The sequence below is a fragment of the Geotrypetes seraphini genome, chromosome 9 (genome assembly GCF_902459505.1).
Source record: "Geotrypetes seraphini chromosome 9, aGeoSer1.1, whole genome shotgun sequence".
In the NCBI taxonomy this organism is placed as follows: domain Eukaryota; kingdom Metazoa; phylum Chordata; class Amphibia; order Gymnophiona; family Dermophiidae; genus Geotrypetes; species Geotrypetes seraphini.
The window spans coordinates 186,944,314-186,970,444 of record NC_047092.1 but is presented as its reverse complement, the minus strand read 5'-3'; the positions used below and the strand labels follow the sequence as shown (position 1 = coordinate 186,970,444).

Sequence of the window (26,131 nt, the reverse complement as noted above, 5' to 3'; positions counted from 1 at the left end):
TATCCTATAATGATGTTGGAAGAAATTGGGTCTAATCTTTCTTAGCTGTTGCAGTCTTAGGAATGATTTACTGACTAGGTTATTGATGTGATGTTCTAGAGACCCCCCAGGACTCTGTGCAGATTTGATCATCTATGCTATTGTACTCTCCTGACTCAAGCTCCTGGAACCCACAAGTCCTCTGTACATCCAGAAAAGAGGCTGAATTCGAGCAGATTTGCAGCTTGGTGTAGTAGCATCAACTGTCAAGGCTTCAGCACAAGTCATCTTCAAGTTTCTTAGATGTGTTTTGGAAAAGGTGATGCCATCTGATTTCGAGGGTCTGACTGTCTGTCTGTCTGGCAGTCCATCCACCTGTTGTACACGTAGCTTTCTTTGTGCGGAAGGAGATTTTAAGAAGAGAGCAGGAATTGGGAGCACTAGAAGCAGATGAGCGGTGACCAACAGGCCAGGTCCTACTTCCCAGAAGAGAAACAGGACGTTCTGATTTACCTCTTTTTAGAAGACTGTGCAGGTGTCTGGATGGCTTTTCAAAACCCAGCTCGGGGCCACGTTGGTAGGGCATCTGCGCAAGTATGAATGCAATGTGGTGACATCTCACACATGCAGGCAACATCATTGTGTCATACCTGCGCACGCTCAGAGGCCATCCAAACATGGCTCTGAATTCGAGGAGAAGAGGTTCAGAGGGCAGGTCTGGGGCCGAACAGGGCATGACTTGGGTGGAACTGGGCGGGCCTGGGGGCAGAGCCATGCATCCGGATTTTATGGGCCTAAAATCTGGTAACCCTAGGCAGGGCTCAAAGTTGAAAGAGGAGGAAGAGTAGAATCTGCAGCTGCACAATTTGGAAATGAAGTCATGGTGGCAAAAGACAAATGCGGGATCTGTGAAGTCACAAGTTGAGTCTCAAATGCCAGCAAAGCTCTCATGCACCCACATGTGATAAGAGGAGCAACAAGAAGTGCTCAGATGAGAGTAGGGTTACCAGAATTTTATTTTATTTTTTAATTTATTTATAAGATTTCAAAATAATATTCCAAGCATAACATCTTGTACAGAAAGTGTGATCAAGACATAAAATATAATTAGTATTAATCAAAACCCCGAAAGAAACTATTTAACCTGAACACACTCAAGTCCTCAATAAAATGGATCCAAGATTAAGGAAAAGAGTAATTAAATTAAGAACATAATCAATGCTAAGTATACTAGTAATCTGCTGCTGAACATGTAGTTCTTGATGTTGTTCCCACATTCTGAAGACGCTTTAAGGAGAGAAAACTTACTACAATCTACAAAAACATATCTCATTGAACGATATCTAACAACACAGTTTCAGGGGTATCTAAGAAAAAAATGTACCCCCTAACTGAGTAACCCCATGCTTTAACATCAAAAATTCTCGTCTTCTTTTCTGAGACTCCCTCAGGACATCAGGGAATATTTGAATATGGCACCCCAAGAAGTCTTTAGATCTGTTCTTGAAGAAAAGTTTAAGGATCCAATCCTTGTCTGGAGCCAAAGAGAGAGGCTGGAATAGCCACTTCGCTTTCAGATTGTTCCAATAAAGCGGAAACGTCCAGAGGACCTTCCTGTGAGTTAGCATCATCTTCTTTATTGTGTGGATCTTTAGATTTAATCGGCAAATAATAAGCCTGTGTAAGGGGAGGCAGTGAATTTTCCGGGATCTTCAAAATTTCCAAAAAATAACGTTTTACCATAGCTTGAGAAGAAATTGAGGAAATCTTAGGAAAATGGATTAATCATAAGTTATTAATTCGACAATTATTCTCAAAGGCTTTCAATTTTCTCCTTATCGCTAAATTATCTCTTTCAAGTAAATCTTGATTATGTTTAACACTTTTCAATTTTTTATCAGTCTTTTGAATATCAGATTTTATTAAAGTCATATCTTGGCTCAGAGAATTAATTTCTTCTTTACGATTTTCCAATTCTTTATTCAAATGTTCAATTCGGGGGTTAAAAGAATTCCCCAAATTCATCATCAAATCCCAAAGGGCTTCAAGGGTGACTTGTGGAGGCGCCTTGAACCGCAAGGTAATGGCGGAATAGAAATCACTAATGTAATGTAATGTAATGTTTAACAGGAAAAAAAGGAAACTACAGGTGTGCTTAGACATTGTTCTTTCAACTGTTTTACCTCCTTAGAGCCTTGATCCTCCATAGCTCCAGATAGCCCAGCAGTAGGTTCATTCAGGAGGAATAACTCACTCCCAGATATTTCAACCGGCAAGCCCTCCAAAACACTGGCCTCTCGAGACGAGAGCTCTTCCTTTTTGGGTGTACTCTCGTCTCATGATGAGCTGGCTCCCAACGGCAATGGCTGTAGAGGTAGCATCCTGACGTTGGGGCTCAGAGTAACATCCAGCCCAGGAGTATTCATCGCGGCACTACTCTCTTCCGGTGTACCCTGCGAGCGAATCCCTGAGATTTCTTGCTCTTGTTTGTGGCGTCTGAAAAAATCATCAATGGTAGCAAGGGGAACCTGTAAGCACCAGGAGGCACCGCCGACGCTTTTTCCCCTTCTCTTCGGCATCCCGAAAGAGAGACAAAAGAGGCAATCACAAGCATCCGCACAACAGTCAGACAGAAGCAGCCACCTTGGATCGTGGTTTTTCGGGTTACCAGAATTTTCTTATTGGTGGAATGAGGCATTATAACATCACAATATCAGCTCAAGTTACCAGAGACAGAAACTCTACACTCTAAGGGGGAAGTTGTCAATGTTATTACACTTCTCCTTTCATATCTGCGGGGGTTAGGGGCAGAGTCAGCCTGCAAATATGGAAAAATCATGAATAACTTTTAGGGTCGACTCTGACCCACCTCCCGCCACCCTCCTGTCTCCCGGACTTCTCCACACCTTACCTGGTGGTCTAGCAGTGAAGTGGGGCAAGAGCAATCTTCCTACGCTCCTTCCCTGTGCAGAGCCATCAACAAAAATGGCTGCCATGAGTTCCCGTGGTCTCATGAGACTACAGCAGGAACTCTCGGCAGCCATTTTTGTTGATGGATCTGCATGGGGCAGGAGCATAGGAAGATCGCTCCTGCCCCACTTCACTGCTAGGTCACCAGGTACAGTGTGGAGAGGTCCAGGAGGCGGGGTTGGGGCTGGATTTAGAAACTCGCAAATAACTGAAGTCTTGAGTTCTAAATTTGCGAATTTGGAGGGAGAAGTGTATAAGTCATGCTGTTATAACATAAAATCAATTCTAGACTGCATAACCGTTAAGTTCTATGTGGTTAATAAAAAATTAAATAATAAAGCTACAATTGAATATGAGAAATGATAATTAACATTTTCTGTGTACAGTGTGCTTTGTGTTTTTTTAATTTTGTGGCTACCATTATTTATTAAGATTATATTGCACAAAAATCTGGAAAAGAAATAAGTTTTTAATTGTTTCCTAAAATGTAAATAAGAAACAGAGAACAATAGAAACTCTTTGAAATTCTTGTCCCAAGTGGCTGCTTGATAAGAAAGAATGCGCTTGTGATATTTTTTAAATTTACAGCTCGAAACGGGTGGAAATGTGAAAAGAGCATGAGTTTGACAAGAAAACTTTGTGTTGAAATATGGAAGGAGTTAGCAGCCCCGCTTTAAACCCACGGGTTAAAACCACAGGCTCGCACAGAGGTCAACGCTGCCCTCTACTGCAGGAGTTGTGTTGCGCTCGCTTCCCTCTGTTTTTGCTGCGAGAGCACCTGTAGAAACTGTCCTGTCATATGTTTGGAGACGTGTACTGCTTGAACAGAGGGGCATGCAGGGCGGCAGAGAGCAGGAAAGGAAGTGAGCCCAGTCGGTTCTTTGGTGAATCGAGGACTTGACCTAAGGATACTTTATAATAGATACAGCCTAATTTGAAGATGATACGTGCACAGGTCCCATATTAATCAATGAAGCCTAGTTATTAATATAAAAACCCATTACACATACACATGGGCACAAACACATCTTTGTTTCTTACACACACAGCTGAAGTGATGCCTTGATGATCAACAGTGGCTTGGAATGGTGATTTACACATTTAACACATTCAAAAGTGTCTGCTCCAAGGATTACACAGAGTTGTATTGTGTTTGCTGAGGGTGTGCATGGTTTATGTGTGGGACTAAGGACTATGGACTTTTCCTCCAGGAACTTGTCCAAACCTTTCTTAAAACCAGCTACGCTATCCGCTCTTGCCACAACCTCTGGCAATGCATTCCAGAGCTTAACTATTCTCTGAGTGAAAAAAATATTTCCTCCTATTGGTTTTAAAAGTATTTCCCTGTAACTTCGAGTGTCCCCTAGTCTTTGTAATTTTTGATGGAGCGAGAAATCGATCCATTCGTACCCGTTCTTCTCCACTCAGGATTCCGTAGACTTCAATCCTATCTCCCCTCAGCCGTCTCTTTTCCAAGCTGAAGAGCCCTAACCGTTTAAGTCTTTCCTCATACGAGAGGAGTGCCATCTATCTGTGTGGGCCTGATATATGTGTGAATGTTTATGGTTATTTTTATTTGATGAGTGTATTATATAAATATACTCATCCACACCTGTACACGCACAAACACGTATGCTTCGAGTACCTGTTTACTAGTCAATGCATCGTAAACTGTTTTGATATCTGTGGAGAAAAGGGGGTGTATCAAATAAAAATAACCATAAACATTCACACATATATCAGGCCCACCCAGATAGATGGCACTCCTCTCGTATGAGGAAAGACTAAAACGGTTGGGGCTCTTCAGCTTGGAAAAGAGACGGCTGAGGGGAGATATGTCTGTTCACGTGTTCCCAGTGCGTGATTTTGCGTCGCTGGACCTGCTCTTAATAAACAGCTTTCTTTGCTTTCATTTTCACTTCATGGTCTGGCGTTTGCTTCCAAATATGGCCCCCAAGTGTCCGGAGAGGTGACTTACAAGCATCTACAGGGTACGCCAAGTGCTAACCCTATTTCCCCTATAGGATCCTTTATTCACTTTCCGCAGTTTTGAGGTGCAACGTGTACTGTGAATCTATGGTAATTTCTATTTCCCCCATAGACTCAGCATTTCTTTATTTGCGATTTCACGGTTCACAAGCATTTTCATGAACTGTACTACTGCAATTAATGAGAACGGATTGTATGTCTTTGTGTTCATGTGTGTGTGTGTGTGTATACTGTGAGTGTTGCACTTTTCAATTCGTAGTCATGCTGAATGCTAACTGATTTCGTGCATTCGTTTCCCCAGCATGTCTTTTCTAAGTTCAGCCTGACCCTGAGAGCCTCAGCAGTGCTCAGCTTCTCCTAAACCCCACCCCCCAAGAAGGCCTCCAAACTACAGACTTACATAACATCTTAGTGACCTGCCGTCTCCTGCCCTTCTCCTGCTGGATGCGAACTCTCTGGTAGTTGTCACCTTCTCTACTGGTTTTGGCCTCCAGCACCTGTAGCAGCTTCTCTTTCTTCAGCTGCAGGCCAATGAGCAGATAGAGGACACTGATAGTCCCCATTGGCAGAAAAAAGAAGAGGACAGTGGTGATCTGAATGAGAAGATTGTACATCCAACGTGGCTTCACTAGGGTGCAGGTGGCAGAATCGGGGACCACACCCCTGCCAGGTACATCCAGGTGAATGATGCCAATAAGGGTGGTATTGGGAATGGAGCAGAGAACAGAGATCACCCAAATAGTAATGGTGACCCTCTTGGCATGGTTTCTGGTCACCACGTATTTGGCTTTAAGTGGGTGGACAACGGCAATGTAGCGCTCCACACTCAAAGCTGTTACGTTCAAAATGGAGGCAAAACAAACGGTCTCGAAGAGCAAAGTTTTAAAGTAGCAGCCCCCAGTCCCAAAGAGAAAGGGGTAATTACTCCACAGCTCATACAGCTCCAAGGGCATCCCCAAAAGCAGAACCAGCAGATCAGACACTGCTAGGCTGAACAAGTAATAATTGGTTGGTGTTCTCATGATCTTGTGTCTGAGGATCACAATGCAGGTCAAGGTGTTTCCAATGGCCCCCACCACAAAAATGAGAAGGTAGATGACACAGATTGGGGTAAAGAAGCTGGATCTCCTAGGGCCTAGGTATTTGGATTGCAACTGCTCTATGGTAAGGTTAAAATCCTCAGGTTCTGGAAAATCATAGCCACAGCCTGGGTCCTGATGGCTTTTGTTGCACTGGTCTTGATAGCCATGCCTATGTGTGAGCTCTCTCTGGTGAAGTACAATTTCCGTACTGGAAGAGTTGGTATGTGAGTGCATCATTTTCACTAGTCATCCAATCTGCAAAGAGAAGAGGGTGGATTCCATTAGACAGACGAACCTATGAGTGCATGACTGTCACCCTCCAATTGCAACGTCATAATAATATAGTAACATAGCAAATGACGGAAGTGGCCTACCCGGTCTGCCCAACACTCACATTTATTATCAAGGCAATGGTGAACCAACAATCCAGTGCATTGGTACACTTTACTTGCTAAATTCCACTAGATGTCATCCCCTCCCCCGAGATACGCAAGACCTGTACTCAGACGATACTTGCTCCTGATTCAGTCCAGCTCCTGATTCAGTCCAGCATCACCACCATCACCACCACCACAACTCAGTTCTATCAATCCTAATTACAGTAATGCCAGCACACTCTATTAGCACAAGGTAATCTGTGCTTGCTAGTCTAATTATAACAGTCCTATAAATAACGAGAATATTGAGCTTTCATTTTCCAATATAATTACCATGTGCATCTGCCCATCTTCACAGTAATGACTATCAACTCTACAATGAGATGCACAGTGTCAGATAGACAAAAGGTGGTACAGTAGGTTGGATTCTAATAAACAAACTATCATCCATCATTTTCATAGTTGCCACCATTAAAACTTCAGCAGTAGACCCTACAGAAGGATGAGCCTCTGCAGAGCCCTAAGACGTAAGGCTGTAAGAAGATAAGGAAGTGATTTTAGGAGTTTTACACACAAAGAAGTCATAAATGGGCATATACATATCGGTAGTGAGATTAGAAGAGGCACTGCATTTTATTAATTTATTGTGATTTCTATCCCGTTCCCCAGTGTTTCTCAACATGTGGTAACATACCCTTAGGGGTATGTGGGCTACTTGTTGGGGGTACGCAGCCTGGCCGCCGCGGAGGAAATTCCCGCTCATCCATAGAAGTCACCGCTGCCGCAGGGGATCTCGCCTTTTTGCCTACCCCCTGCTGCTGTCAGGGATCCCTCCCTTCCTCCCTGCCCACCCGTTCCCCCCCCGAAGCAGACCCAGTTCTTGTTCGAGCTGCACTCGGTCGTCCTTCAGTCTTCAGCGACACTCTTTGCAGGGATGGTGCAGGCAGTAATATCCATACTGCGCATAAATAGCTGACCCGGAAACCTTCTCTCCGACGTCAGAGGAAAGACTTGTGGGTCAGCCACGTGCAGCATGTGAATCGCTGCCTGCACCATCCCCGCTGAAAACAGAAGGAGCGAGTGCAGCTCAAACAAGAACTGGGTCAGGTTCAGGGGGGAAGGAGGGCAGGGAGGGTCCCCGGACACAGCAGAGGGCGGGCAGGAAGGCGGGATCCCTGGAGACAGTGGCGGCTTCTACAGATGGGCAGCTACTTACTTGCAGGGAGGGGGAGGAGGCACAACATAGATGAAAGGGAGAGGGCATGAACATGGGACACAGAAGAGAGGGAGGAAGGGGGCATTAACTTGGGACATAAGAGGGAGGGAATAGAAAGGAAGAATTGTTGGGTATTAATGTGTGAGTGAGAGGGAAAGATGGTGGCACATGGGGAAAGGAAAATTGGTCATAGAGAGAGGAGAGGGAGATGCATGGGGGAGAGAAGGATGAGAGAGAAATGTTGGATATGGTGGTGGAGAGGGAACAGAGGTACAGATTGAAGGGGATGCAAAGGGGAGGAATGTTGGACATAGTGATGGGAGAGATGTGGCATTGTGCTGGGGAGGGGTGATAGAAGGAGAAATGGGCATGGGGCTGGTGGGCAGTGATGAAAAATGCTGCATATGATCCAGGGGATAAGAGAGGGAGAAATGTTGGATGTGACAGTAGAGGGGGTGGGAGAGATGCCTGGATCTCTCAAGACAGATGGGAGAGAAAGAGGGAGACTTGTTGCCAATAGCGGTGGAGGAGAAAGGAAGAAAAGTTGAACTCATGGAGGGACAGAAAGAGATGTTGGTTGGGGAAGGGAATGAGGAGGAGAGGAAGCATGCGGGAGGCAGAAAGTGTTGGACTCATGAAGAGACTGAGAGATGGATGGGGAGGGAAGAAGAAATGTCACACTCAGGGGAAGGGGGAGAAGGCAGAGAGTAAAAAGTTGGACTCATGGAAGGAAAGAGAGAGATGTTGGTTGGGGGAGGGAATGAGGACTGGAGGAGAGGAAGCCTGAAGGAGGTAGAGAGAAAGAGATGTTGGACTTGTAGAAAGCAGGGAGAAATGTTGGATGTGGCATTAGAGGGAGTGGAGGAGATGCTCCCTGGATCTCTCTTTCTCTCTCTCTCTCTCTCTCTCTCTCTCTTTCCCCATTTCCTTTGCAGCAGGGGAAGGAATGAGAGAGAGAGAGAGAGACGTTGCCAATGGGGCAGAGGAGAGAGGAAGAAAAGTTGGACTCATGGAGGGGCAGAGAGAGATGTTGGTTGGGGAAGGGAATGAGGTCCAGAGGAGAGGAAGTGTGCAGGAGGCAGAAAAAAATAAATATTGGATGCACAGTCAGAAGGAAGTGCAACCAGAGATTCATGAAATCACCAGACAGCAAAGGTAGGAAAAATGATTTTATTTTCAATTTAGTGATCAAAATGTGTCCGTTTTGAGAATTTGTGTCTACTGTCTATATTTTGCACTATATTTGTCTATTTTTCAATAGCTGTTGCTAAGTTGACATTGTATATTTTAAAGTCATCTGCTTGACCTCTTTGAAAATCCCCCAAATATAAATGATAATTAACATTTTTCAGTGTAGTGTGTAAGCGGTTTTTTAATTTTGTGATTGCCATTATGTATTAAGATTATATTTTGTGTATATGAGAAATGGATGGAAGAAATTGCATTACAATTAGTACTATTATTATGGGGGTGGAGTCAGAGGCGGAGCTTGGGTGGGTCTGGGGTGGGAGTATTCGGTTGATATTTATTAGACTTAGGGGATACTTGGCTGGTATGCAGCTGGTTCCATAGCCAAGGGATAAAGTGAATATAAGGAGCGCTTATGAGCCGTTTCCATCTAGAGAGATCTTTCCGGGGGGATGCATAGTTGTCTTTCTGCTTCAGAGTGGAGGGGGCGATTGGGGGTGTACTGGTACAGCTTGGATGTGATAGGCAGGGCTTATGTCATGGATTCTTTTGTGAGCTATTAGAAGGGCTTTGAATATGCAGCATTTTTTGACAGGTAGCCAGTGTTCTGCTTGGGGTCGCAATAGTTGAGGCCATATAGTAGGCGGATCGCTGTATTGTGGACTCGTATAGAATAAACATGCATAAAACAAAGTCATAAAACACATAACGATTACATACACCAAGAAAAACCTACTTTTTCTAAATTCCAACTAAAAAGCAAACTAACCATTGTAGTAGGGCCCGAAATCATTGAGCTCTCATTTATACGATCTGATTGTTGATATTGCTGTGTTGTCGCTCTCAGTGTAAGACCTTTCTTTGCTTCCAGGTATATTTCCTGGAAGAGATTTCAATGAGCCAACAATGTTTTCTACTTGTGTGCTGAAATGTATATTTTATGTCTTGCTTATTATTGGATCTCGATTATTGTTTCTGTACAGTTGACTACTGGATTTGTCTTTCTTACATGCTGCACTTAATAAACATAGTTTGGAAAAAAAAAAGAAGCAAACTAACCATCAAATCATTTATTACACAAAGACAATCTTTCAAACTGTTGCATGGTATGATTTTATATTTCTGCTTGGAGGTAAAGTATATTAATTTGACGAACTTAAAGTAAAAATGGCTCCTGAGCCAGCCATGCACAGCCATCTTATCCAGGTGTTGTGTTAAATGCATCTACTCAGTGAAACACAAAAGAACAGCCAGGGTGGATACCAATGCTAAAGAGAACTTTATCAATCCACAAAAGCATGGCTGGGTGTGCCAGTAAAGGAAATACCCCCCCAGTCTGCAAGAAAATTTAATCATGACATCATCGGCCTAGAAAGACTGGACTGCTCTATGATTGGATGCGATGTCATCCTCAGGGATTGGGTTCTGATGCCTCATGGGAAACACCCACATCTATAAAGCCAGATCCACGCTCCGCCTTCTTTCTCATTTCCTTTTCCCTCGGACCAGGCTGGACTCTCTCTCATCGACCATGTGCTTAGATCTCCAACTAGGCCATGCAGTTTCTTTTCCATTGCAAAGACTTTTCTACCAGTATTTGTGAGTAACTTTAATCATTTGACCTTAGTAAAATCTTGTCTTGTGTGGAACTATTTTCCCTGCTTAACGATCCTATTTGTTACTTGTTCTACTGGCCTGTTTTTATCATTAATTATGCTCTAAAAGAAATACATTTTTGTCAGTTTGCATATAAATGTTCTGAGTCTTAGTTCTTGAATAAATATTCACATAAGAACATAAGAATTGTCGCTGCCGGGTCAGACCAGTGGTTTCAAGTTTCAAGTTTATTTGTTATTTGATTGATCGCCTATCACAGTTACTAAGCGATGTACATAAACTATAAATATAAGGTAAACAATAGCAAGAATATATAAAAATATAAAAATCTTTTAAAAATAGACAAATTACAACAGGAAACACTAGGATAGAAGGGAACGAAATACATTTTATGATAGGAAAGGAAGAACATTTAAGGGTAATATACAAAGGGAAAGGGAAAACAAAATAGTTTATTGGGAGTATAATACACAATTAAACAAAATGAATGGCACCTATAAAGAGCAATTGGCATTTCAATTAGATATTGAAAGCGTCTTTAAAAAGAAAGCTCTTAAGTTGGCTTTTAAATTTATCAAAATTTTTCTCCTGTCTTAAGTAAAGTGGGAGAGAGTTCCAAGTTTGTGGTGCTGTAACGGTAAAAATATATTGCCTTCGTGTATTAATCATTTTAAGGGTGGGAATAACCAATAAAAGTTGTTCATTCAATCTTAAAGTTTTTTGAGAAGAATATGGAATTAAAACTTTGTAAATAAATGATGGAGTTTTGTATAGCAATGATTTAAAGGTGAGTAAAGATAATTTATAAAGAATGCGGTGTGCCACAGGGGGCCAATGTGCCTTTTGAAGTAACGGGGTGACATGATCAAACTTTTTGGCCCCCATAATTAATTTGATGGAAGTGTTTTGGATAATTTGTAATCTTCTAATTTCTTTTTGGGCCATTCCTTTGAATAAAGCATTACAGTAGTCAATTTTTGAAATAATCAATGAATGAATTAATGTATTTAAAGATTTGGGACAGAGGAATTTTGAAATAGAGCGGATTTGACGTAACCTGTAGAAAGTATTCTTGACCACAAAGCTAATGTGGTCATGATAAGTAAGATTTTCATCTAAAATGATACCTAGTATCCGGATTTTATTTACTTGTTTGAGCGTAACTTCTTGTATATTAATAGAAACCGCTATTTTGTGATTTTCTTTCCAGGGAAAGAGTAAAGTGTTGGTTTTATTAATGTTTAAGGACAATCTGTTTTGGTCCAACCATAGATGAATATGTTTAAGTTTTTCATTAATGGTGGCAATTTCTGATGGATTATTAGGGTCAAGGGGGTGTAAGAATTGTACATCATCAGCATAAGCGAATACTGAGAAACCAATAGATTGACAGAGAGTCATAAGGGGAGAGAGGAAAATATTGAACAGGAGAGGAGATAGGATAGAACCTTGAGGAATGCCATAGGAACTGGAGAAACTCGAAGACATAGAATCATTAAAAGAGACTATAGAAGTTTGATTATCAAAATAGGACCTAAACCAAAGAAGAACTTGCTCGGAAATGCCAATAGATTGTAATCTATTTAATAAAAGATTATGATCAACTGTGTCGAATGCTGCTGAAAGGTCTAGTGAAATCAGAAGGACCATCGTGCCCAGCAGTCCGCTCACGCAGCAGCCCCCAGGTCAAAGACCAGTGCCCTAATTGAGTCTAGTCTTACCTGCGTACATTCTGGTCCAGTAGAAACTTGTCTAACTTTGTCTTGAATCCTCCGGAAGAGTGTTCCAGTTTTCTACCACTCTCTGGGTGAAGAAGAACTTCCTTACGTTTGTACGGAATCTATCCCCTTTCAACTTTAGAGCGTGCCCTCTCGTTCTCCCTACCTTGGAGAGGGTGAACAACCTGTCTTTATCTATTAAGTCTATTCCCTTCAGTATTTTGAATGTTTCGATCATGTCCCCTCTCAGTCTCCTCTTTTCAAGGGAGAAGAGGCCCAGTTTCTCCAATCTCTCACATATATTATACTTAATATATATTACAGTTAGAAACAGGCAGAGCTATATTCTTTCCTGTATAACTATTTCTTTATAAATTATATTCCTGTCTTTGAGAGTGATATATTGATTTGGAGGATTTCCATTCTAATAAATCCCTCCATTTAATAATAATTCTATAACAAAATGATCATAGGTATCTGAAATGGTTCCTCCTAATAGAATAGCAAGCTATATATCACACAGTTTGATATACTGGCATTATTAACAAAAAAAGTAAAATCAAAGTGGTTAACAATAGATAAAAATCAAAGGGAAATAAAACAACACAACAAGGAAATGGATACTGTACAATTAACAATACTAGACACAAAATGACAATTGAGGGCAGGAAAAGTTTACAATATTAAGAGGTAAGAACAAGAGGATAGGGAAAAAAAATGCAAGAAGAAGAAAGCAAAGGAAGAACAAAACTGAAGTGTTAAGAACTAGGGTCAAATGCCAATTTGAAATAATAGGCTTTCAAAAGTGATTTAAATGATTTAAGATATTTTTCTGTGCGCAGATATAGCGGAAGGGAGTTCCAGAGCTTTGGGGCCATTACAGAGAAACTAGAATCTCTGTAAATGTCTAAAAAGAGCTGCCTAATTGATGGGATGGTCAGTAAGGATTGATTGGAGGAACGCAGCTCCCTTCTAGGAGAGTACGGAATCAGATGAGAAAATAAAAATAGAGGAGAACCAGAATCCAGTATCTGAAAAGTAAGGAGGTTATATTTGTAAAGAATCTTGAAGGAGATGGGAAGCATGGGCTCAGGTTTGCGAAGCGGAATAATATGATCGAATTTTGAGCGACGGTAGAGAAGCTGCAGTGCATAGAGATGATAAGAAACGGCCAACTGTGAGAAAACATATAATACAGATCCCTGAGGGACACCAGGATCGATAAAGCACCAGTCAGAGTCCTTCCCCAACCACTGTATCTGGAAACTTCTCTCAATTACGAAAGAATGAAACCAATCCTCAACTTTCACGCCAATGCCTAATGCTCTAACCTTAGGAGTAATATTTGATGGCAAACACTGTCATTATAATAAGAATAATATTTTATTTATATCTTGCAATACCTTTCAGTTCAGAGCGGTTTACATCAAGAAGAACTTCCAAACGCAGCAAAGATACATACATGAACACATGCCTGAAATACATTTCTAAACAAATCTATCATATAAATAAGTTTTCAAAGATCTTCTCAATTTTAATCTGAAAGAGAATTTAGTAGCAATTCACTTATGGTTTTGCCCCAAATACCAGGAATCTTTTGTAAACACATCCTTTCAACATAGGAAATGAGAACAAAGAAGCTCCGCGTATATGTCGTAGATTCTCAGAAAGTACAAAAATGTTTTGAACGATAAATAGGTGCAAAGTCTAACAACGCCTTATAGCATAAACATGCAGATTTAAATATAATTCTGGCTTCACTGGTAACCAGTGTATGTTTTTTATAATATGGGGTGTATGTTCAGATTTTTTCAGACCAAAGATCTCTGAAGTTTGAATAATTCTTAGTCTCTTGAAGGTTTTTTTGTAAGATCCCAGGTAAACAATATTACAATCATCCCAAATACTTAATACAAGAGATTGAACCAGTAACCTGAAAGATGAAAACTCAAAGTATGACTTTGAGTCTAATTATAACAGGCCTATAAATAACAAGAATATTGAACTTTCATTTTCCAATGTAATTACCATATGCATCTGCCCATCTTCACAGTAATGACTATCAACTCTACCATGAGATGCACAGTGTCAGGTTGGATTCTAATAGACTATCATCCATCATTAAAGGACAAAATTTCCAGAGGTGTCTAGATTTCTTAGCCAGAATATCCATGTGAGCTTCAAAAGTATGTACCGAGCCCTACGTGAAGCTCCTCTGTTTGACCCTGCTGCTTTGTGAAAGAGCTGTTGCCACACGATGTGCTGCCCTATACACGCTTCTTTCCTGCCCCTTATGTATATTCTCCAAAAGACTTGACATTACATCGTGACCCTCTGCACTTGCACCTCCCTGTTCTCATCCAGACCACCTGTACTGTTTGTGATATGTAAGATTTACAGCCCATCAATCAAACCTTTGCCAGCAAATCTATATATATATAAAATCGGATGGATGGATGTATGTTCCGGCATAACTCCGAAATGCATGGACAGGTTTCAACCAAACTTATCATATCAAACATATCAATTACTATCTGGGAAAAAATACTGTGGGGGTGACGTAAAGAATCATCGAAAAAGACAGATATTGCTTTGGCCAATGGTGTGAAGCTTGTGGAATGATGTCACAGTCAACAGTATATAAGGAAGTGCAGCTGTGGTGTGGTGTGGTGAAGCCTAAACAGAAAATTTGTGTGATGTTATTCCTCAAGTGAATTTATACCCGAGCAACGCCGGGTGATCAACTACTTACCTAACAAAACATTTGAAATGACAAAAATCCACACTACAGCCACAAATTTAACACCCACAACTCCTACTAAAACAAAGCCACCCATGTTCTTACACAGGAACAGGAATGATGCATGACATTGATCCCATCCAAACCTTGCTCCATGTGCCACATCCACAGTATTACCCAGTCCAGGATTATTGCAATATTGCGTGCCAAATACACAGCCTTACAATCAAATTCAGATCATCTCTAGAGAAACTCCACACTAAAATGTACCTAACACAGAACATTGCCTTCTGTTTCGGTTTGCTGTACTGAACTTTGTTTCTTGTCCTCTTCTGGATAACTAATGTTGACCTCGTCACTCCTCATTTAATTGCTAACATTTGGAAACTATCTAGGTTTTTAATATATAGAATATATATGAAATAACTGGACCTGAACCTACCAGTAAAAGGCCACAAGCCAAATCTTTAATAAATGCATATTTAATCCATCCTTTGTAGAGAAATCTTTTACCCTCAGGAATACCATGAGTCTCCCTTCCCACATCAGGTGTAATTCGCCGCATGGCAAGAGGAGCAAAGTTCTCCCAGTGTTTTGGAGGTTTGCAATCTGTTTCTACTTCAATTGTTCTTTTGAGGATTCTTTTTGCCTTCATTAAACTGCTGAAGAAAAGGAGAGTGAAGTAACTCATCATATTTGGTGACTGACCCCCTGTAAGAAGCATCATTTCATAACAACAGAGAAAGCCTTGTACCCTAGCATGGACCATGCCCAAGGGAAATACAGGAAGCTTCACAGCACCTTCTACTATGTTTCCCAGCACTGAAAACAGACTCCCCAAACCTCTCCATCCATCCAGCAAGGCAGCACGGATTAGCAGGTCAGAATTCCAGCAGAATCCGTAATAAGGCAGGAATCTTTCCCTTAGTCCTCTGCTCCTCCTACTGTATGGATGTGTAAGCTCAATTAAAGCTATGACTTTCAATGACAAAACATAGGTACTCCAAAAAATGTATATGTATATAAGAAAGGAAACAAGAATTCAGAAACTGATGGAATACTACAAGATTCAAGTCTGAGACTTATTAATTCCAGACGCCATGAACAGAAAGGAACGGAAGTAAAATTCCTGCTGCTAAAGTTTAAGCTGACAATTTAATAATTTTCTTGAGCCAATTCTGCTTTTTCCAGTCCCTGGTGTATCCCTGGAAGAAGTCGATTTATGTTTGGCGAAACGGGATTGAACTGGTGCAATCAAACATTTGACATAAGTTTTTTTTGGCTCTTTCTGTTACCATTTGAAATAATTTTTTGTGCAGTTGAAACATAAATAGTAAAATTATATTTAAAAAAACAAATTATTAAATATAGAAAAATCATTTAATAACAAATCAAATCAAATAGTAAAAGAGGATTTTTTAAATATAGAATCAGTGATTGAAATCTGGAACTAAGTCTCAGACTTGAATCTTGTAGTATTCCATCAGTTGCTGAGTTCCTTTTTCCTCTCTTATATTCATATACATTTTTGGAGTACCTTTGTTTTGTCATTGAGCTTGGGCTACCTTTTGGCTTTCAACCACATCTCACTGGACTTGTAGGTTTTCATGGGTCCTTTCTCTTACTGAACTACAAACTATGACTCTACCTGTTCCAAAATTATTTTGTGCTGCATTTCTGAGACTGTAGGCAGCTCATTGTAAGATGATCAGCGCTGTAATACCAAAGGTAATGTAACATCATTAAGCTTATAGAACGGCCTCTCCAAAGCACCAGTTTTCAATTATTAACCCAGTTAGAGGTGATGGTCCTCAAAAGAAAGAGTTATTCATGCTGAAACATTCCAGAGTGGACATCAGCCTTGTGGAGTTTTAATGCCTCTTCCCGCTAGGGGAAGATCAGTTTGATGGCTCACACAGTGACTGTATTATGCATTGCTATGTGAAGGATCCAGGTTCGATAAAATGTCCCTCCCTGTGGGAAGTCATGGTCATTGTACCATGCTGACACCTAGTGGTTGAATTTAGGGCTTATGACTGCAGATATGAAATGACTAAGAATCTCCAAAGACTGCGATTGGGAAGATATTTTGACTGTAGTTCAGAGCTTAAGGCAAATTCTATTCAGACCCTGGAGATATTTGCCTGTAAAAAAAGTTTTGTACCTAAAGCAACGGAGGATTAAGTGATGCATCCAAGGTCACAAAGAGGCTCCTCGTGGGGGCTGCGGTGGGATTTGAATTGGGCTTCCTTGGTTCTCAGCCCAGTGCTTTAACTATTTGGCTTCTCTGTCCCTTCTGCACTAAGACTAAAAGCACACACATGTTGCACACTTAGGAACGCGATTAGGGCTAGCAGCTCACCTGCAGATGGACAGATATTGCTATAGATACATTCAGTTCACCTGCCACACCTTTCCCTGACTTTACAGGGACAGACATTATGGTGTTGATGCCTTAATGGGGTGAGACAACGTGTGGTCCCATCATCCTGGATGTTTCTACTAGCATGGCATCATTTTTTTTACTGACAGATGCAAGTTTTCACGGAGCTGGTATCTCTGAACCTCCCCCCACCCGTGCAGACCATACATTAAACCATCTAGCATACAATGAACATTGCGCACAAGAACACACATGTAACTTACTGTAGAGTGAAAACCCCCAGACTACACATTCACAGCAGGAGCAGAGAAAGAGTTATAGATTCCAGCTCAGATTGCCTTTCTGTGCAGAACACACTGGAGGAGTGTGAAATCCCAGCTCCAAAACCAGTACCCACTGAGCCCCAAACTGTCCCCAGCTTCCCACCAGCTGCTCACCTGCATGTGGAAAGCAGCTAAGACTTGAGTCACATGTAGAAGATCCCAGGCACCTCTTACCGCAGCTTCCAGGTTGAAACAGTTTTTTTGCAGCCAAAACTCTGCTGTTTATCAGAAATACAATACAAAAGCATCCTTCGGCAATCAAGCAGCAGCAGAAAGTGCAGGTTGTGGGTGGTTCAGGACTTCAGCCAGGTCAGCAGGAGAAACTTAAGATCCCTTTGTGAGCATCAAACTCGAATCACTGCCAAGAGCACCTTTGAGGTGTTAATTTAAGATCTTGAAACTCCCATTCAAGCTACTTTGGTTTTCTGCAAGTCCATTTTTGATATTTAGTTATGAAAGAGAGAGGAACTTACCTCACTGTCAAACGCCCCCTCTTCTACCAGCTCTGATCACTTGTCAGCTTCATGGTGGCCTGGGGGCAGGTGAGCTGCAAAGGGAAGCCAGGAGCACGTTTCTGTCCTGATCTTAGTGACTGCAGCTGAGAACTCACTGCCAGAGAGGGAGGGAAAGAGACCTGGGTTTCAAGCTGCAGCCTCCTTGATGTTTCACCAGGGGGCACTGCACACACATACATCTGGTATCACTCCTCTGCTACTAGTCTGCAGCTTCTGGCTATTCCGCTCTTCCAAAACTCTTCTGTGTGTATATCTATGTGAAAAGTCCACAAATCTTCTTCAATAGTAGGTGAAGCCTTCGATAGTATGGGGATGCAAAGGGGCTCATTGCTGTACCCTCCCCCCCTTTTACAAAACCGCAATAGTGTTTTTTTAGCGCAGGCCGATGCGCTGAATGCTCTGCGCTAAAAAAACGCTATTGCGGTTTTGTACCTAAGTACATTTTTTTTCCACAAAGCAGTCTATGCTGGAAACAGACGGCCTTCACAGATAGCAACAAGACGTGTGAAATTTGCACTACAGGGCATTTTATTCATAAGGTATTAAGTGTAAAAAATGGTTCTTATGTTATTAGAATTCTTGAAAACAGCTTTTCACAGTTAACTTGGCTCTTCAGCTTTCCTACATTCTTCTTCCTGCTTTTGCCATTCCCCTCGGTATGCCTTTAATAAAGGAAACCTATATTCTGTGTTTTATTCCTTGTCCCTTTACAAAGCATATTACATTTTTACATATCTGATAAATGGTAGTGATCTTCATAGACCACTATTCTTCCCCATACAATCCCCCTCCCCTGTTATCCCAGTATCGAGTGGGTCCCTGAACCATTGTTGACACGACCTACTCCTACTGGAGCGATGGTCTAGGACATGGCAACTCAACTTCAATGCCAAAAAATGCAAAGTTATGCACCTGGGCAGCCAGAATCCATGCAAGTCTTATACCCTTAATGGCGAGATCCTAGCAAAAACGGTAGCAGAACGAGACTTGGGGGTAATCGTCAGTGAGGACATGAAGTCTGCCAATCAAGTGGAGCAGGCTTCGTCCAAGGCAAGACAAATCATGGGCTGCATACGAAGGGGTTTCGTCAGTCGTAAGGCGGAAGTCATTATGCCATTGTATAGATCCATGGTGAGGCCCCACCTGGAATACTGTGTGCAATTCTGGAGGCCGCATTATCGCAAGGATGTGCTAAGACTGGAGTCGGTGCAAAGAATGGCCACCCGGATGGTCTCGGGACTCAAGGATCTTCCATACGAAGAACGGCCTGACAAATTACAGCTATACTCGCTCGAGGAGCGCAGAGAGAGGGGGGACATGATCGAGACGTTCAAGTATCTTACGGGCCGCATAGAGGCGGAGGAAGATATCTTCTTTTTCAAGGGTCCCACGACAACAAGAGGGCATCCGTTGAAAATCAGGGGAGGGAAACTACGAGGTGACACCAGGAAATTCTTTTTCACTGAAAGAGTGGTTGATCGCTGGAATAGTCTTCCACTACAGGTGATTGAGGCCAGCAGCGTGCCTGATTTTAAGGCCAAATGGGATCGGCACATGGGATCTCTTCACAGGGCAAAGGTAGGGGAGGGACATTAAGGTGGGCAGACTAGATGGGCCGTGGGCCCTTATCTGCCGTCTATTTCTATGTTTCTATGTTTCTATGTTTCCTTCCTCTACGCCAGAGCTCCCTGAGCCTCTCAAATCAGAACTTCTATGGTGCCATTTTGAGTTTGGGGTCTTGTAGGTGGGATCGGGGCAGGGAGAACTAAATACTATACAGGTCATGGACTTTCAGTGGGGTTGGGGTGCTGGATCTGTTCCAAGGAATTGGGGGGAGGGAGCTCCGTAGTGGGGTCCCTCCTATGTGAGTAGGCCTGCTCTTTCATGGGGTGGGCAGTTTGTTATACGTTGTGCATCGTATTGTATTTCCTCTGAATATCTACTTATTGTATTCCGCTGAATGTCCAGCTATCTTGATTGTAAACTGCCTAGAAGTCGCAAGATTGTGGCGGTATAGAAAAATAAAGTTATTATTAGTAGTAGTAAGGCCAAGATAATGTACTTTTTAAGTGGTTTTCACTGGAGCAAAGGAAAGCCTGTCTGTCCGTCCATATGTATAAGTTTGTTTGCACTTGAGTCAAGCACACGGCCCCCATAGCAGAGCAGAGTATGCTGCAGGAATCCCAAACCATCCCTATGGCATGAGAAGAAAGAAGGAATGTCTGCCCAGGGAATCAAAAGGAGGAATGAGAAATGGGAAAGGGAGGAGACAGTGTGTTAGGGGTGGATGAAGGGAGAGGAGTGTGCAAGGGGAATGAGAGCATCTGGGTTGGGTTGGGTTCTTCGCACACACCCCAACCCAGATGTTGTCCCCCCACATTACTCCTGCCCACACCCACCACAACTCACTCACATTCTCAAACACAGGACCCCTCAAGGCACACCACGTAGAGAGACCACCCACCCACTCTCACTTCTGCCACTTTAAGAAGACACAATGAAGAGATCTGCGAGGTTAACGAGAAAAAGACGTATGAAACAAGGAAAGACCAGTGTGTCTGAAGCCACAACATGAGCTTCCCCTCCCCCCATTATGGATACAAACAGAAGAAAGTGAGAGGGTAAGAACTGAAGGCATGGTTATTTTAGAAACATGATGGCTAACGTGACCAATTATTGTTTTCCTCAAAACGGGACATCGACTTCCTGTTTCCGGTTGCAACTTCCTGTTCCTGGTTGCGTCAAAGGAGAACTTCAGCAGCCACACGCGACTTCGAGGCTCCTGCTGCTTTGTAGAAAGAAAATTAAAACTGGCAACGAAGGTAAGGGGAAGGGAGGGAGATGCCAGGACAGACGGCAGCAATCGGCAGGAACTAAGGAGGGGGCTGCTGGACCGTGCGGTGACCGCGTGCTTTCCCACAGAGACAAGGCCATTCACTGCTCCTTGGGGTGGTGAATGGCCTTGTCCTCGCAGTGACCATTTTTTCCCCCTACTGTTTTGGCGGGTTACCAGCCACTGTGTCATTCTCTAGTTGCTCTCTTTCTGAAAACGGGACATTTCGGCATCCCGAAGCTGTGCTTGGGGGCAACAGGACAGACTACCTAAAAACAGGATGGTCCTGTTCAAAACGGGACGTATAGTCATGGTAATGATGGCAGAAAGGGCCAAATGGCCCATCCAGTCCACCCATCCGCAGCATCCACTATCTCCTAACATTTCCATCTCCTCTTCCTAAAGGCTAAGGCTTTTTATACCTGCACCATTTTAGCAGCCTTCCTCTGAACCAACTCCATCCTTTTTATGTCTTTTTGAAGGTCCGGTCTCCAAGATTGTACACAATATTCTAAGTGAGGTCTCACCAGAGTCTTCTAAAGGGGCGTCAATACCTCCTTTTTCCTACTGGCCAGACCTCTCCCTACGCAACCTAGCATCCTTCTAGCTTTTGCCGTCACCTTTTCAACCTGTTTGGCCACCTTAAGATCATCACATACAATCACACCCAAGTCCTGCTTCTCGGTGGGTTTGGAAAGGATTTTTGGGTGTTTTAAGGTCAATGGATTTGGTGGTAAATAAAGACAAAACAGAAATGGGATTTAAGATTCAGTTAACTGTGAATGGGACATTAATAGAATCAGTTTTGGATAGTATTAAGGAATTTGGTTAGCCCCAAGCTTTGAAATGATAATTCACGTACAATATTAAGCTCTGTTAGTTGAGAGGCTTAAAATCATATTTGTCATCTTAGGCTATAATTAATATTGTATCTTTTGTTCTTTCTGGTTTTGAGTATTGCAATGCTGTTGGATTTGTCAGAATTTAAGATAAGACAAATACAGACGGTACAGAATACAGCAGCAAGATTTTTGCTGAGAAGACCGAGCTGTTCAAGTGTGTCTTCGCTGTCGAAGAGGCTACACTGGCTCCCGACTGCATGTAGAGTAAAGTTTAAATTCTTACTGCTGGCTTTCAACCTCATTATTTATATGACTAAATATAGGCCAAACCGGACTCTGAGCTCCAGGCAAGATTTACGGTTAGAAGTACCCTCTGTAAGAGAAATTAAAACCGAATGATTCAGGTCATGGATGTTTTGTGTGATGGGTGGAAGATTCCTCACCAAGAGAGCCAAGACTAGAATCTGAGGAAATTGAACGCACTGGTTTCCAAGGAACGTTTGAGGCCTACAGCAAGGAGGGGCTAATGAGATTCTGTGGTGGGAGGGCCTGTGTTTTTATATTTTTAGCAATGTGTTTGATTTACTGGGGTACATGAATTCATTTTTGTAAACTGTTTGGAAGATTTAAAAAAAAAAAAAAAAAAAAAGGCCTGGTTATTGAATTTTACTTCCAAAAGAAAGAAAAAATTGTTTATGGGTCAAAAGACTTGAGTTTTTCTGGCTGTTTCTTGTATTACTTAAACTAAGCATAAAAAATGTGGGCCTGATTCTAGTAACAGCGCTTACACCGACCGATGCCTCTCAAAATGGTGATGTCCACGTGTCAATCGTAAGTGCTGTTAAGAGAACTGTGGCTTACATCTAACATAGGGGCTGTAATGGAGGCCAGGGTTTTGCAGGTCTACATTACTGGCACCTATGTTTGACGAGAATTGTGTCTCCATAGGCGCCTATAGGCACCTAAGGGGGGGGGGAAGGAGGGGAGCAGTAGTTAATGCAGGTTACTGGCAGAAGCATTAACTATACTTCCTGTTTATTAGAATTTTCAGGAAATGGCCCAGTTCAAGAATAAAAATCTCTTAAGAGCCTTCCATGAGATTGAAAAGGAATAACCAACTATTCTCAACATAAAGAAACACATTAACAGTCAGAGGACATTACACAATGAGTCAGGACTGCAGCTGACCCTTAAATACAGCTTCAGCTCTCGAGCCTCTGAAATTAAAACATCATTTTCCAAGAGATGAGAAGCCAGTGGAGGCAAACGGCTGCATCTTAAAGGAGCTGCCAAACAAACTCATTAAGCAGGAGACAAACCCAGTCAATGCTCAGGTGTGGACAATAACCAGCCACCCACACGGAGGAAAACACGTGAATCCGTGAGCCTGAAAGCTGGGAGAAATGTGCACACTGGGTTACGTAATAAGACACGGAATTATCTTTACTTTAGCAATTACTGTACATGTCAATCAAAATGCAGGAGTGGCTGGGGAGAGGTGAACCTAGGGTTACTATATGGCTCCAGAAAAAGGAGGACAGATTGAAACATCCAGGTTTTACTTCCATTGCTTTCAGAAGAAGTAAAGCCTGGATGTCTCAATATGGCAACCCTAGGTGAAAAGATTGATAATTGTGGCACAGGGAAGGGGGGATGCTGCGCCAAGGACTAGATGGTTCACAGCCAGCGAGTAAAACAGACCCAGAGACTGAGCCGCCTCTGGTTGTTGGGGGGGACATGCTGAAGTCAGAAGTTGAAGGCCTGTAAATAATGCAGCATACCTCATCCGCTGGAAATGGCACCAGAACCCAGAAGGAAAATGCTCTCATCACCTGCAATCAATAAAAAGTTCCAGGTCCAGTATCTACTGAAAACGCCAGCTGCAGTGTTTAAAACATTCATACGTATATAGTCAGTGGTGCTGGTGTTTGCATCTCCATTTGGGCACCCCGAGGACAGCAGGTAGAAACCTTTTCTGTAATTAAGTTTTCTAATGACTTGTTGGAACCCATTAAGATGGTTTTCAACAATGAATTGATCTGAGAGCAGGAAGGCGTGGGAGAAAGGCAGGAAGGAGTAACAGTGAAGCATTATGAAGCCAGCGCTGTCAGGCTCCTGAATTCCATCCCAGACAGGAACGCAAAGGACGAGTTAGGACCTGTAGGCTCTAAGAAATAACAAGGTTTTAAGCTTGGACTTTAAACCAGCCAAGGCTTGCTTCTGGCAAAGAGCAGCTGGTTTGGAATTCCACAAGGAAGGACTCAGGACAGCAAAACATGTATCACAGATAGCAGCAAGGTGGATGGTGTGATGAGTTAGGACATGTAGTAAGTTCTGCTGTGATGAACGCAAGCCTCTCGAGAGACAGTAGAGGAGCGATAGTTGGGACAGGTAAGGAGGGTTTTATAAACCAAGACACATGGAGATAGCCAGAGAGGTGACATTATCAAAACATCTGGCACCTGCGAGGAGGTGAACTTCGGCGTTCTGCATGAGTTGGAGACGATGAATATCCTTACGCCTGACACTTTGCAATAGAGCGTCACAGTAGTCGAGATGCAACATTGCTGACGGCATCTGAGCTGCCAGCCGGTGTCAGTGTGCTTGCTGTTACACCAGCTCTAGACCTGGGGTAACGGGGGGAGAGAGGGCATGCATTTGTAGCAGGGATGTGCATAAGTCATGCATGTAACCATGTTCCCTCATGCTCTACTCCTGTAGACATCTGCTTTGCATTTATACCTCACTGTGCCTTTAACCATCAACACTAAACCTGCTCTTACTTGTTTAGTATCGAAGTATTGTACTTATCAGTACAAATAATGGTTCACCACGTGCTTCATTGCAGCCTCCAACTCTGCTATGCAAATGTAGTACAACGAGGTCATTAATATTATCCATGGCATCTGTATGTCTGTCTTGTTTTTTTAGATTGTCAGCTCCTTCGAGCAGGGACTGTCTCCTTTGTGACTCTGTACAGCGCTGTGTACGTCTGGTAGCGCTATAGAAATCATTCATAGTAGTAACGAGGACTCCGGACAAGGCTCTGATATCGCCTGGTGATGCACAAACTGAAGCACTGACTTTTAAAGCTCCCACATTACCGGCTGGTGCTGGGGTGCCGATACTGTTAAAAGCGCATCTCAGGCGTGTGTTTCTGGGGCTGGGGCTGACGATTGCGTGTCATAGAAGGTTCAAAAAAACCCTCCAAAACCTGGTAGACGTCACCTTCATTATTTCAAAACCACGTCTCGAGCATATCTTATGTGCCTTGGTTTGGCCTTTTCCACCCCATCCCCTTCCTTTTCCTCCAGCCAATAGCATTGACAATAAGGTATCCCTGTGATGCACGTCTACAACATGGCATTTATGCCTCATTCCATGGACTATTCTGTGCTTTCTCCAACAACTGAAAAGAGCGACGAGATTGATAAAAGGGATGGAAAACCTTTCATACACTGAAAGATTGGAGAGACTGGGGCTCTTTTTCCTGGAGAAGCGGAGGCTTAGAGGGGACATGATAGAGACTTACAAGATCATGAAGGGCATGGAGAAAGTGGAGAGGGACAGATTCTTCAAACGTTCGACAACTATAAGAACGAGAGGGCATTCGGAAAAATTAAAAGGGGACAGATTCAGAACCAATGCTAGGAAGTTCTTCTTCACCCAAAGGGTGGTGGACACCTGGAATATGCTTCCAGAGGGTGTGATAGGACAGATTACGGTATTGGGGTTCAAGAAGGGATTGGATGATTTCCTGAAAGAAAAGGGGATAGAGGGTTATAGATAGAGGATTACTATACAGGTCCTGGACCTGATGGGCCACCGTGTGAGCGGACTGACGGGCGTGATGGACCTCTAGTCTGACCCAGCAGAGGCAATGCTTATGTGCTTATGTGGGATTTCCATGGACCTCATTTCTATGAGAGGTTCCTTGGGCATCGTTCGTCATTTGGAAATCATTAAATTTACTGGCACTGCAGCGACCCGCAGGATTTTAACAGCAATTTTACAGCATCAGGGTCTAAGTGCAATAAGGGTGAGTCTAAGTTACAGGTCGATATTTCAACCCCAAAGCATTCCTATATAGTCTGTGCTGTGATACATAGTGTCGACTATACGAATAGTATTATTTCACTGTTGCAGTCTTCAGTGGTAGACATAGTCATGTCCTACCCGCGTTCATGCCCTCTGCCACTTACACACAGTCCTCAAATCCAGCCCTCGAGATCCACAATTAATTGGTATCATTAGATTCCATTACAAATTTCATATGTTAGCCCACTGTAACCAAGACAGTTCCAGGTGGTTCACACAACAGAAAACCCAGCATATTCACCAATTAAGTAATTGACAGCA

General features: G+C 42.6%; 1 protein-coding gene across 2 annotated transcripts in view; it reads right to left on the bottom strand.

Annotated features, from left to right (window-relative positions):
• The window catches only part of NMUR1 (neuromedin U receptor 1), a 29,888-nt gene extending 11,715 nt beyond the window's left edge, over positions 1 to 18,173 (bottom strand). Inside the window, exons 1-2 of one of the 2 annotated variants that reach the window (XM_033959611.1) lie at positions 18,056 to 18,173; positions 5,339 to 6,275 (exon numbers count right to left, since the gene is read on the bottom strand). In XM_033959611.1, coding sequence (XP_033815502.1) covers positions 5,339 to 6,257 — 919 coding nt within the window. In that variant the 5' untranslated portion in view covers positions 6,258 to 6,275; positions 18,056 to 18,173. Of the gene's footprint in view, positions 1 to 5,338; positions 6,276 to 17,696; positions 17,830 to 18,055 lie in introns of those variants that run through there. The other variant, XM_033959612.1, reaches the window with a different exon arrangement.
• Positions 18,174 to 26,131: the final 7,958 nt, after the last annotated feature.